Below are 13,962 nucleotides of genomic sequence, written 5' to 3'. Positions count from 1 at the left end.
ATCATTCTTTGCTTTAGATTTCTTTGTTTAATTAAATTTTTTTAGTGTAATTGTATTTTCAAATCAAAACCTTGTTTGTCCAAATAGTATTTGAAACGGAGTACTTGGTAGCAAGTCTGTGAAACTATTCCATGTGTTAGATATCCAGTACTAACCTTTAGCTATACTATCTCTACACCCATATACTTGTAGTTAGTTTTAGTCTTGATAAAAAGTGCATCAACATCTTGCTCCCCGTCGCAAAATGGGGAAGAGGAAGGGGAAGGCCAAAGCGGTCGAGACGTATGAGCCCGCGCCCTAGAGTAAGACAAAGATGCAGAACTACACCCCCGAGGAGTTGATAATTATTCCACAGTGTTGGGTCGACATTTTCGAGGACCCGATCTTAAGGTGAATGGGTTCTTGGGGCGGATCGCAGAGAAGTACGACACCTTGAAGCTGTCTGGGACAAAGAGCCGCAATGACGACCAGCTCCATAAACACTAGGAACGAATGAAGGCAAAGATTGCCAAATTTAACTCTGACTACCAAAACACCTGAGGATGTGGGGGCAGCAACCAGAGTTAGGACAAAATCCGCGACATGGCCATAAAGACGTACTCGAATAACGATATACTTCCCTCCGTCCTGGCTCATTTTGAAAGATATTTCCATATTCCAAGTAGGGTTTGACCGAACGGTCCGAAGAGGACGAAGTTGAACTTCAGCGGCAGCTTCACCAGTGATGGAGGCGATGGAGTCGACTTGAACTCTCCTATGTAGGAGAGTTTTAGCACACAAGAGCCAACACAGAGTCGCCCTATCGACGTTAAATCGACCAAGAGGAAGCGGAATACAAAGATGACCGGGTCACAATCTGAATCACCAAGCCTGAAATCATCAATGTCGGTTAAGTTACATAAACGTACGCCCAAGTTGAGTTAATAACCAAATGCCATAATACTCACAACTTTTACAGCATCCACAATAGCGGACGTCTCGACGGACGTCTGACTGGTGAGTGGCTCGTCCGTCGGTGACGTCCACTATTGGGGCAGACGAACGGGCGACGGACGTCCCGGACGGAGGAGAGGTCGTCCGCGGTCATGCGCGGACGTCCGTCGGGTCGTCCGTTCTCTCGTCTGCTATTGTGGTGGGTCGACGGATGTCCCGGCAGACGAGAGCAGTTTTCAATTTTTTTTTCAAAACTCTATATATATGGCTTGTTGCACTTCATTTCATTTGCACCACTTGTATTAACGAGTTTCTCTCTCTCTACTCTAATTTCTATTGAAGATAAATGAAGCACGACAGTGATTCTCCCGCCACGAGCGAGTCACAAATGCCGACGTTAACCATTGGAAGAGGGGGAACTACCGGCGGAACTGCCCGGGATGATGCCCGGAATGGCGATGATGATGGGCGGGTACTATAATATGTACCCTTGGATGGCAGGGATGGATGGGATGGTGTCCTAAATGCCCGGGGTGAGTGGAGGGATGACGGGGATGGCGGACGGTAGGGAAGTCGAAGAAGAAGGGCAAGGGCCGGGGCACTGGTGAGTCCTCGCGTGCGGGGGATGAGGGGGAGGAGGTCGATGAGGGACGGAGGACCGTCTGGAGTGAGGAGGAGGGCATCGCTCTGGCAAAGGCCTGGGTCAGTATAGTTGAAGATCCCATTATCGATAGTAATTAGACTATCTACAGGATGTGGGCGCGCATTAGCGAGGCCTACGTAAAATTCTGCCCGGCTAGTGGGAAGTATCACGCGGCTGAGCCGTGCAGGAAACAGTGGGAGCGGGTGAGGAGGGCCATCACCCGATTTGTCGGCATCTACGAAAACAACACCCGCACAATAACCAACGGCATGTCCATGGAGGATGTGAAGAATTTGTCGTTGCAGCAGTACCCCAAAAAGGGGAAGTTCGGCACGTTTGAATACTGGGACGCCTATGTTGTGCTACAGGATTCCTCCAAGTTTCGTGCGGGTGTTGTCGCTGGCTGGCTGATGCTAATGAGGCTCAACACCTCCGGCGAGTACAACAGCAGTGCCGGTTCCCAAGACCTCCCTAACGATGCCGAAGAGACCCCTCCACCGGTTCTTTGCCGCCGTCTCCCAGTTGGGCAAAAGACCGCGATGCGAATGTCTAGGGGAAGCGCCAGCAGGTCCCACGAGGTCGAATCGACATCTCCTAGGGCCGAGCCCATTCCCGCTCTCACCACCTCGCGCAGGGGGTCATCGACATTATGAGGCACGGTTTGAGGCTCCCACCCTTCACCGGGAGTGCCGCCGGGACTGGCCAAGGGGACGACGAGGACTGAGACGGGGGCCGCGTATGTCGAAGCCTTGAGATGTTTTTTTAACTATGTTTTTTTAAAAATTTTAATATGTATATTTTTTTTGGAAATAAAATGGTTGCATTTTCCCGTATTCGTGTTGAAATTTTAATTCCGTAATTGTGTATTTGTGAATTTGTGAATTTTTATTATTGCGTTTGTCCGCCGGGATGTCCTAGTGCCTGTCCGCTATTGTGCAGTAGGATGTCCTAGTAATGTGGCAGTACAGTGGGATGTCCTAGTGACGTAGCAGAAGGTGTTTTTGGGATGTCCTTGTCCGTCGGGACGTCCACACTATTGGAATTTAACTTTCACATGATATGGAGTAGGGGTGTCGAAACGGATAGCAGGTATCGGGTAATTTCTACCCGACTCGATACCCGGCGGGTATCGGATACCCGCTACCCGACGGAAACGGGTAACGGGTCGGGATCGGGTATTCAGATTTTGGGATTTGTGGGTATCAGGTATACCCGTTAGTCCCGACAATTACCCGATTGTTTATAATTATATTAGAATTTTATTTATCATCATTTAAAATTTTAAATATGCGCTCACAACACTATTTTTTTTCTTTTATCCTTTTTTATCAGAGTTAAGTTTGTTTAACTTTTATAATCTTCTAATTACAATAACACATACACATATACAGAGACATACTAACATAATTTTCATAATCTTCATTTACATAAGTATTATATATTCAGTAACATACTAACATATACATATATTATGTATATTACATAACAAGGTTTAGACTTTAGATAGTGTGTATATGTATATAAGAATGATTGAACACTCATTATTCATCTTTGGAATTTGGATTTTTTATTTGTTTTAAGATGAATTCATCTAAACCAAGGATATTTACAGATGATTATCAACAATTGAGCATATTATTACAGTAATTAGTTTCGAAACATCTTTGAGCATATTATGGCAGTATATTATGGAGTAAAATATACAAATAACAACAATAATAACATTGAAAAAAAAACAAAAAAAAATGGTCGGGTCGGGTACCCGCGGCGTCAGGTGCGGGATATCCGACTCGGGTATCGGGTAATACCCAACACAGTGCGGGATGGGTATCGGGACTACCCCTTGGGGCCGAAATCGGGTGTGGGTACCCATTTCGACACCCCTCTGCATAATCGGGCGGGTTTATTTTGCTTTCAAAAATTGCTCAACTCTTTCCTTATCCCACACTCTGCAGTCTGCAATACAGTTTTATCAAATCCAGTCTACTTCACAGATTCTTGGCGAAAATTCGTGTTTGAATTAATCTTCTCCGACACCGTTGGACACTGCCATCAATTATGCAATTGAATCAATTTACAAAGGATCCGTATACTTAAAAGTTAGCTCACTGTTATATTAGGGCTGCGCAAAGTTCAATTGGATGAAGATCCACCGCGCTCCACTGCCAAAACCCTAGGTTATTAACGGAAGCAATGCAGAGCTCGTCGGGATCAGCGGCGCAGCCCGATGCTATCCTGGAATGGCTCCAGAAGGAGATGGGGTACAGGCCTCTCGGCCCGTACGCTTCTTCCGCCAAAGCGGCGGTGCCCGCGGTGGATTCGCTTCGCAAGATATGCCGCGGGAATATGATCCCCGTGTGGAATTTCTTACTAAAAAGGGTGAAGTCGGAGAAGACGGTGGAGAATATTAGGAGGAATATCCTCGCCCATGGCGCGGATGATGGTGATAAGGGGCGGAGGAGGGAGAAATTAGGTGTTGGGAAAGGGGAGAGCAGTAGTAGAGAGATGGCATTGCAGGAGAGAGAGTTGGCGGAGAAGGAAGTGGAGAGGTTGAGGCAGATTGTGAGGAGGCAGCGCAAGGAGCTGAAGGCCAGGATGATTGAGGTGTCGAGGGAAGAGGCTGAGCGCAAACGGATGCTTGACGGGCGGTCGAGTTACAGGTTTAATCCTGTTGTGGCTAAGTAGCTATCCATAATATGCTTTGATCTTATAACTAGATTGCCTATCTGATTCTCTGATTGTAGGCACAAACAGGTGATGTTGGAGGCTTATGATCAACAGAGTGATGAAGCAACAAAAATATTCGCCGAGTATCATAAACGTCTCAGGTGCTATGTGAACCAAGCTAGAGATGCCCAGAGATCAAGTGCCCACTCTAATGAAACAGTAACCATCTTCCCTGCAAATAGTGACCAGGAACTCTATTCAAATGTCAAAGGCGGCAAATCGGTAGATGATGTAATTCTTATAGAAACAGCGAGAGAGAAAAATATCCGGAAACTTTGTGAATCTCTTGCTACGCAGATGGCTGAAAAAATTCGTAGCTCGTTTCCTGCTTATGAAGGGAATGGAATTCATGTTAATCCACAATCAGAAGCTGCAAAATTAGGCATCGATTTTGATTTTGGTTTACCTACTGAAATCAAAGATATGCTTGCTGAATGTCTGAAAAGCCCTCCTCAGTTACTGCTAGCTATCACTTCATATACCCAATGGTTGAAAACTCAAATCACAAAGGAAATAAACAAGATTGATATAAGAGCTGATGCTGAAGCATTAAGGTATTGTGATGAATATGAACCCATCCTGCAGTATTTCTGTTTTTTATACTTATATTTGCTCTATTTCTTTGATATCAAAAAATGTTTCACGGAGCAAGTATTTATCTCCATATGACTAAAACTGTTGCGTAATATAAGGAAAACAGCACGATCAGATTGATTCAGCATCTGCATAGTAATAACAATTGTGATGGCTTTTTAGTAATTTAGTTATATTGGAGATAACATTATTAGTACTTTTATTTAGTTGTAAACATTTTGCATATGTCCAGCAACTCATGTATGTCATTCTGTGGAGCATTCTTGTTATTTTTGTAGCAACATATTAAGAATTCGGTGTTTCTTGATCCCTGCAGATAATAATTATCTTTCTACTTCTTTCAAATGCCATAACTACCTCTTTCCTAATTTAGTACTCCCTCCGTCCCATAATAGATGGCACACTTGGGGAATGGCACGGGATTTTAGGAGATGTTTTATGTGTTGAGTGGAAAGAGAAAATAATATATTAATGTGAGACAGAACTTTTTCCTAAAGGAAATGTGACATCTTTTGTGGGACAAACTAAAAAGGAAAATGTGACATCTATTATGGGACGGAGGGAGTACTCCATATTGGTACTGTCTTTTGACTCTGTTTATTTATTGCATGTAATTCACTTGTATGCACTGTGTAGTATCACCAGTTTTTCTATTCTATGTTTTTCTTGTCATTTTTCCAAAAATGTATGATTCTCTATTATGAAGGTACAAGTACGAGAATGACACAATAGTTGAGGCTTCTTCTACTGATATAGGCTCTCCACTACAGCATCATCTTTATAGTAATGGGAAACTCGGGGGTGATGCTCCTTCAAGAGGGACAGAAAATCAACTCCTGGAGAGACAGGTATTTCATTCTAGTGCAGCTTTGTTGCACCTCTTTTCAATTCACATTATCCAGGAGTAGTTTCTTCAATTTTTTAATCATGGATCATGTTTTTGTTGATTACTTTTGAGGCCCAAGAAATCAAATGACATGTATTTCATTGGAGCTTCCCTTTATTCTGTACTTTTAGCTCTGCAGATGTCGGTTTCCTCAAATGTTTATTTTCAATTTTCATAATGTAATTATTAAGTCTTATGCACTTACATTCATCTGTCAATTATCATAAGTTCTCTTTTTTTCTTTGTTTATGCCTAAATACATTTCTTACAGAAAGCGCATGTGCAACAATTTTTGGTGACTGAAGAAGCACTCAACAAGGCCGCAGAAGCTAGAAACATGAGTCAGTTACTTTTGAAACGTCTCCATGGAAGTAGTGATGCAGTTTCCTCTAACCTGAGCATCACTGCAGGAACGTCTCAAAATATGAGCAGCCTTAGGCAACTTGAGGTGATATATTCTTTTACTAAATCTTATCCAATTATGCCACGGTGAGTTAAAATTAAAAATGGTGCTCTAGAAGGTGCATGGGTAGGTGGAAAACTGGGCCTAGAGCTGGGATTAAGTACACAGGTCAATGTAAAGCCTTGGAATAGTAGTTTTGTGGTTTACATTTTTATTTTAATGCATTGTAATAATTTTTATTAAATGTTTTTCACATCTCGTTGCAGAAATATATACGTATCTTGCCATAATTTTTTGCCAACATGCATTTATTTCATATTCAGGTTGAATCAAAGTCAAATGACCAATAGAACTAGATATTTAAAGCACTAAGATGAGTTTTGCTGTAAACTAAAAATAGCTAGGGAGATATTCTTAAGATTAATAAAAGACCAAAACAACGTCATGTTGATGGTATGTTCAGAAAGGGGTAAAAGATACAAAAAGATATGCTATGAATGCATTGAATCCCCATAGGCCACCTAGGCACACCTAATGCTTTTTGGCTTTGCTCTCCTAGATTGAAAAAGAATAGTTCCCAGCCTTTGTTGTTTGGCTCAGTTAATCAAACTGCTCATTTTCTCAGCCTTGTCTGCAGTATGCCGTATTAAGTTTTATTGTCTAACTTGTTTAAACAGCATTTTTATGCCCTTGTTTATGTGAATTTTCACCCCCTAAACTTAAAATACAATGGTTTGCAATGTCTTTCTTACTATGCCTTGTTTTCTGCCTTAGTTAGAGGTTTGGGCCAAGGAACGGGAAGCTGCTGGATTTCGTGCTAGTTTGAACACATTGATGTCAGAAGTACATCGTTTGGATAAATTATGTGCTGAGAGGAAGGAAGCTGAGAATTCTTTAAGAAAAAAGTGGAAGAAGATTGAAGAGTTCGATGCTCGCAGATCTGAGTTGGAAGTGATCTACAAAGCATTACTTAAGGCAAACATGGTAAGATCTCTCTTTTAAGTACGCAGACACGCTTATGCACACGTATCATTCCCTATATTGGCTATCTGGATAACTGTAGTATGGACACTTTGCTAGCCATTATTATGATGTGTGAAGGGGGAAACATTTAATGATACAAGTAGAGTTGTATCCCCCTACCTTATTTAATAAATCAATCTTGTCTTTTGAAGTTGATTAAAAATGTGTCTGCAGATATACAGCATGCTTATACATGATGTGGTGAAATTTTAGTAAAAATCTTATGAAAAATTGATCTACTTTTTGTGTTATAGATAGAACTAACTGATTGTAAAGCTTTATTGTGGGATGAATCTAATGATCATAATACTTAAATGTTTGAAATTTATCATTCATGAAAGGCATGGTGTAGGATGATAACATCTATGGTTGTGTTACATTCATTTATGGAACTGAAAAGATTTTGTTCTTGGGTTCCTAAATGGTTCGGCTGTTAAGAATCTCGGATATACATGATTTTCTGTAGTTCTATGGCAAAACACTAATTATTTGTCCTGTCATCGTAGGACGCTGCTTCATTCTGGAGTCAACAGCCGCTAGCTGCAAGGGAATATGCATCAAGCACTGTAATTCCTGCCTGTAATATTGTCATGGACTTATCAAACAGCTCAAAAGACCTCATTGATAAGGAAGTTCAAGCCTTCTATCGGACACCTGACAATAGCCTCTACATGCTTCCATCAACACCTCAGGTTTTGATTGCTTGGATGGAGCATTTTAGAGTTTACTATATAACTTAATCTTGAAACTTGCTGCTTCTCTGTAACTCAATTTTCATGCTTGCGATCCATCATAAGTTCATAACAACACACAATGGTCTTGACTTTCAAGCTATGTTGTGTTCCCTTTGTACTCTAGTTTGATCAGACATGGGGACCTGGGAGGACACAGATTGCCAATCAGCTCACTTTTAACTGAAGATCTGATACGATCCCACATCGGTTTCACACGAAAGTGTGGAATAGCATATAATAGGGAGTCAACCCTTTACCTTTGACCATGATTTTGGGTTAAGTTAGGGCTTCCTATCTTATATGCTTATCAATTTGGTGCGGTGAACGTGGATCCGGATGTCCTACGGAAAGGGGCTACCCGTAGGTGTGACCAAAGGGGTGCCACCGAAAAAATGTGGGCCCGAAGGAAAAGGGCAGCAAAGGGGATGGTGGGCCCGTGGCTTTGGGTTTGCCACCCGGCGTGTGCCGTCCGTGGACGTCCGGTTTAAAAGAGGGATGGATTGATACGATCCCACATCGGTTTCACATGAAAGTGTGGAATAGCATATAATAGGGAGTCAACCCTTTACCTTTGACCATGGTTTTGGGTTAAGTTAGGGCTTCCTATCCAGTGTTGTCAAAAACGCGCCCGGGGCGCGCTCGGGGCGCGGGTCGCCATGATCGAGGCCGGCTTCGCCCCAACATGGGTGAACCGAGCGAGATACGTGTGGCGCCGTCGGGGCGCGCTCTGGGCGGTCGGGGCGACTGGAGCGAGAGACGGAACTAGCGGCGGGGGCTTACCTGTTGCCGTCCGCCCTGCAGATTTTTTGTTTTACACAGAAAAAAGAAGAGGGAGGGGAGATGGAGATGGAGACGAAGACATGATAGAGAGAGAGAGTTTACATTGGGAAATGAAATTGCTTTTTGACTTATTGTACTCCATCAATTAGTGTTATTTCTATTGTTATTATTTGTATAAGTAACATATTTTATTAATTTCTTATATTTATAATTTAATATTAGGTTTATATAAAGCTAATTTAGTAATCTTTAGAACATGTTTATTTGATAATATGTTTTATGATTAAATGAAGAGATTTAAAATAATAATTATGTTTATTTAAATGAAGATAAATAAAATAATAATTTATTATTTCTTCCAATCTTTCATCTTTTTCCAAAATGACTCTATTTTAAAATCCATTAATTAAATATTATAATAAGTAAATTGATTATAATTCCTCCAATAATTCTTTTCTACCAATGTCAAAATTGAACTTTAAAAATATTTTTTTCCTATGTAAATATAAGTATTTATATTATAGTGAATTATCTTTAATCATTAGTATTACTAATATATAAATAATAAATAATTTTGCGCCCCGATTCGTGGGTCCCTCGCCCCGGCGCCCCATCGCCCCGCGACCCGGGGTCCAGCCTCATCGCCCCGGACCGACCCGCGACCCTAACAACACTGTTCCTATCTTATATCAGTTATACCATGGAGATCTTTTATGTGCATTTTCTTTCCCGTTCAGGCACTCTTGGAGTCAATGGGTGCAAATGCCTCCACAGGACCTGAAGCAGTCGCTACCGCTGAGAGGCATGCAGCAGTGCTGACAGCTAGAGCTGGCAACGGAGATCCTTCTGCAGTTCCTTCCATATGTCGCATTTCTGCTGCCCTACAGTATCCTGCTGGTGAGCTTTTTCATAATGTTCAGTATTTCCATGTTTTCCATTGTTTTCTAGAAACACTTTTGGTGGGTGTTCTCCTGAAACTTGGTCTTTATGAATTAATGCATTTTCTTTTGAGATTTCCAACTTGAGCAAATTCATATAACCTCTATATGGAAACTCATGATTATTAATGTGACAAATTATTTGAGAAAACTCATTTGAATCCCCTTAAATTAATATATGCAGCCAGTGTTATTGTAGCCAGACCGTGATTTATTTGGACAAATTTATCTATGTGCAGGCTTTGATGGTCTAGATGCTGGTTTGGCATCAATTCTGGAGTCCATGGAGTTCTGTTTAAAGCTTCGTGGTTCTGAGGCTTGCGTGTTGGAGGATTTGGCAAAGGCAATTGATTTGGTTCATGTACGGCGGAATCTAGTAGAAAATGGCCATGCTTTGTTTAATCATGCTCATCGTGCACAGCAAGATTATGATAGGTACATCCATTAGGATCAGAAAATAAGCTTTATGTTTCTATTTTTATAATCGTAAATGTTAATCCCTCCGTCCATGAAAATTTGCCAAAGTTTCCTTTTCCGTCCATGCAAATTTTTTTGCCCCTTTTATTTATAATAGTACGATCCACACGACTCACAATACACACTACACATTGAAAGTAGGACCTTTACTTCAGTCACACAACTAACATTTTGTTAAAACCTGTGCCTTCCACTATGGATTTTTTTTTACGGTTGGAAGGAATATCTTATAACTGTGAATTGGTGATTACTTCATATTCAGAAAAGGCTCAATACTGAATCCCTATGAACATAAACAGTAAAAAACCATGATGCTCTGATTTGGTTTTCTCCTTGGATGTAGATTGCGCATGGTTTTAATTATTGATTTCATCAAAACTGTTTTGTAGGACAACAAATTATTGCTTAAGTGTAGCAGCTGAGCAAGAGAAGACTGTTTCAGAAAAATGGTTACCTGAACTAACAAACGCAGTTTCAAATGCTCAAAAGTGTCTTGAGGACTGCAAATATGTCCGAGGGTTGGTGAGTACTCTTCCAGATTTCTGATACGAATAATTCTTTTGTCAGTACCAATGTATATATAATTGTTCCATGGTAGTACTTTCTGCTAGATAATAACCAGCGTGTCCCATCAGTCAAAGCTTTTGCATTAAAATGCTCTCCTGCAAGAACTATCTTGTTTGCAAATGTAGTCTTGGAGTACTAACGGGTTGGTTTGTGGGAGTGAGAACCACAGAGTTGTATCAAAACAATTTTTAAAAAAGCAGTCTCTTTTGTTGGTTTACTTTCATAAGAGATAAGAACCCTATGCTGTTAACTCCTGTTAAAACCATTCATCTTCAAAGATCAAATGTGAATATTACTCCCTCCATTCCATTCAAGCTGTTAACATTTCCTTTTTCATTTGTCATAACTAAGATGTCCTATTTCCATATTTAGTAAAAAAAGTTTACAGCATTAAAATATTCAACTACCTTACTTTCATACGCTTAACAGCTCCACCTAAAATCCCATGCCATTCAAGAATGTTGCCGTCTAGAATGAGAAGGAGGGAGTATATACTTCACTTTCTGTCTGACTGAAATGAACAAGATATGCTAGGGGAGGATTTGCCCTTATATCATCTAAATAAATGCTTGCTATATTAACACCTTATACGTCTACACTCATAAGTTTTGGCTTTTCGACCTTCCTGAAACGTCTGCAGAAAAGCATATATGCTTATTAAAAAAATTTACGTGCTTCCTACATCTGCTGTGCTGTGCAATATCCTTCATGATGTACTGCCTCTGCTTGTTTGGTGTTTGGTGACCAGCTAAATGGCTTACCCAATTTATTGTGACACAAGTTGTCTAGGGTTGGGACCAATTGGCAAGTAGTATCAATCTCGTGTTGGTACTAACCTGTGACAAATAAATTGATCACCACCACCACCACCACTACCTTGTAGGCAGACCCAAATTAGACAACAGCAGAAAAATGTGAACTCCACGGTTTGATTATTTGAGACCCATGGCCTATTGATGATGTTGTACATGTTTTTTTTAGCTTGATGAATGGTGGGAACAACCAGCATCTACTGTGGTGGATTGGATTGCTGTAGATGGAGAAAATGTTGCTGCTTGGCAGAATCATGTGAAGCAGCTTCTTGCATTTTATGACAAGTGATTACTAGTGTGAATTCATCATCATTGAGTTTGATACTGAAACCAGTTGATCCAAGTCGAAGTAGTATTGGTTCGTATATAGATCTACCATAAGAGTTGCAGTTACTGGTCAGGATACTCCAAATAATATGGGGAGAATGGATATGGAAGAGGCTGGTGCTTGCTCTTTTACTGACTGATTTTACGTAGATAAATTTGTCTATAGTTTGGGTTTCCCCCATGTATTTCTATTCTGTTTGTTTCACTGGTTTGATTAATGGCATTGGCATGTGGTGCTTGCTTTGTATGTACTTTCAGTAGAATAGTATGTTATCATTCATAAATGAGTGGAGTTGATTATATATGGTTGGTGGTTTATAATTAGAGTGAACTACGTAAATGATACCTGGTCTTTCTTTCATTTTTGAACACCAATAGTCACAGATTTTTTTTATAGCATTTTCGGTACCTTGTGATAAAAATAACTATAGGTACTAAACATGTGACTTTTGCACCATGTAGGGTATTTTTTTAAAATTTCAATTAAATAGTACTCACCGTGTTCCATGTTAATAGAGATGTTTCATTTTCTGCATTTGTTTTGGAAAAAATAATACTTCCTTCATTCCAACTAAGTTGAGTTGTTTTTTTTTTTGACAAAAAACAAAACATCAAATCACTCTTATTTTATTTCATCGCTTACTTTACTCTATCTTTATTTTTCCTAATTTATTCTTGTCTCTTATTTTTCAACACAATTTCTTGATCTCCGTGTCCAAAAGTTTACTATACACCAATTTAGTAGTATTGTACAAAAAAAATAGTAACAAATTGAGTAAATTGACAAATAATACAACACCTACCATTGTTTGATAATAATTTTGAAATTAAATTCAAATATGTACGTCAATTATAGAAAGTTCAGAATTATAAAACAACATTCACATAAAAAGTATAAAATAAGTTTATCGAATATAATAATTGTCTCTTAGTTAAATAGAGAAAGTATAAATTATAGTTTGATTTAGTTATTTCTTGCACTATAATATTACACACATATAATTAGTATACTGAGATTATCACATTGATAATTTCATATTTTTAAAATCTTTGCAATTAGATTATTACCATTATGACATCATATGCATGCAAATTTATAAAATATAGAGTATAAAATAATAAATTTATTAAACTAATAAGATACACATCAAAATTACATTAACAATAACAACACAGACAAATATAAATTCAATATATTAAACAAAACTATATATAAAATTTGTATACTTAAATATTAAATATTAAATATAATAAAGATATTTGATGATACACCCAGTAGAAATTTTTGTTTAATCAAAATATCGTAAATCTTTTACGGAAAAAGAAAATTTTTAATCACCTAAAAAATAATTTTGAGATATTAAGATTCCAATATCTGGAAACCCCTTAGACCTTAGTACACCAAAAACTCCCTAAAAATGAAAATAATTTAAGTAAACAAATTTATTACTATTATTTATCCAAATGGACTACATATCACACAGAAATAATAAAAGAATTTATAGTAACCTAAAAACTAAATTATTATATAAATGAATATTAAATAATTTAAATTAACTGAACATTATAGGCCAATCCCCCATTCAAGGGATTAATGTTGCATCAGTTACCCTCTTTCTCTCCCTAGAGCCTCTCCATGGCAGCATTTCTGTTCTGCTTTACCCGACCTTCAACAACGTTTTTTCGAGAGTCGACCAGGGATGATGCCCTTCGCCAACATTATCTTCAAGAGGGAACTCACTATGAATGTATAAATTCAATGGAATTCCACCACATACACTTTTTTCACACAAATATTTCAGTTTTAAACACAAGTTAAATTTATTTGCAGAAACAAGCAGATCTAAGATGGTACATTACATACAAAAACTCTAAGAAATACGTAAAAGATTTTAGATATAAAGATTCATATGTATCACCTCAGATTCACGTGGAGCCAGATGACTTATCACAACCACAGTTATGGAAACTACAACATATAAGGATATTGACCAAAACAACTTCGTCGCCCAGACCAGATATGGCTGACGCAAAGAAATGATTAAGAAATCTATTACTTTGAAAGTATAATGTAAGTTGATGACATTTTTCAAAATACAGTTAAAATTGGGAAGAAGA

The 13,962-nt window shown here is 39.0% G+C and overlaps 1 protein-coding gene across 2 annotated transcripts; it reads left to right on the top strand.

Annotated features, from left to right (window-relative positions):
* Positions 1–3,447: 3,447 nt before the first annotated feature.
* LOC121742252 (AUGMIN subunit 5-like) lies at positions 3,448–12,146 on the top strand. 2 transcript variants are annotated; one of them, XM_042135340.1, is made up of 10 exons: positions 3,448–4,236; positions 4,321–4,857; positions 5,604–5,745; positions 6,055–6,231; positions 6,961–7,170; positions 7,716–7,901; positions 9,461–9,620; positions 9,901–10,096; positions 10,528–10,660; positions 11,687–12,146. In XM_042135340.1, exons 1-10 carry the CDS (start codon positions 3,770–3,772, stop codon positions 11,804–11,806), a joined length of 2,328 nt encoding a protein of 775 aa, XP_041991274.1. In that variant the 5' UTR covers positions 3,448–3,769; the 3' UTR covers positions 11,807–12,146. The 2 variants fall into 2 exon arrangements, with proteins under 2 accessions (XP_041991274.1, XP_041991275.1); XM_042135341.1 differs by having other exon boundaries at positions 4,121–4,236; positions 4,331–4,857.
* The last annotated feature ends 1,816 nt before the right edge of the window (positions 12,147–13,962 follow it).

Source organism: Salvia splendens, chromosome 7 (assembly GCF_004379255.2).
Source record: "Salvia splendens isolate huo1 chromosome 7, SspV2, whole genome shotgun sequence".
In the NCBI taxonomy this organism is placed as follows: Eukaryota; Viridiplantae; Streptophyta; class Magnoliopsida; order Lamiales; family Lamiaceae; genus Salvia; species Salvia splendens.
Note: the sequence above shows the minus strand (reverse complement) of the source record. Positions and strands in the feature narration are given on the sequence as shown.

Excerpts from the sequence above, each read along its gene's own strand:
- LOC121742252 (XM_042135340.1), top strand. The coding sequence starts at position 3,770 with ATGCAGAGCTCGTCGGGATCAGCGGCGCAGCCCGATGCTATCCTGGAA. Across the intron at positions 4,237-4,320 it reads GACGGGCGGTCGAGTTACAG|GCACAAACAGGTGATGTTGG; the intron begins GTTTAATCCTGT and ends CTCTGATTGTAG. Across the intron at positions 10,097-10,527 it reads GCACAGCAAGATTATGATAG|GACAACAAATTATTGCTTAA; the intron begins GTACATCCATTA and ends ACTGTTTTGTAG.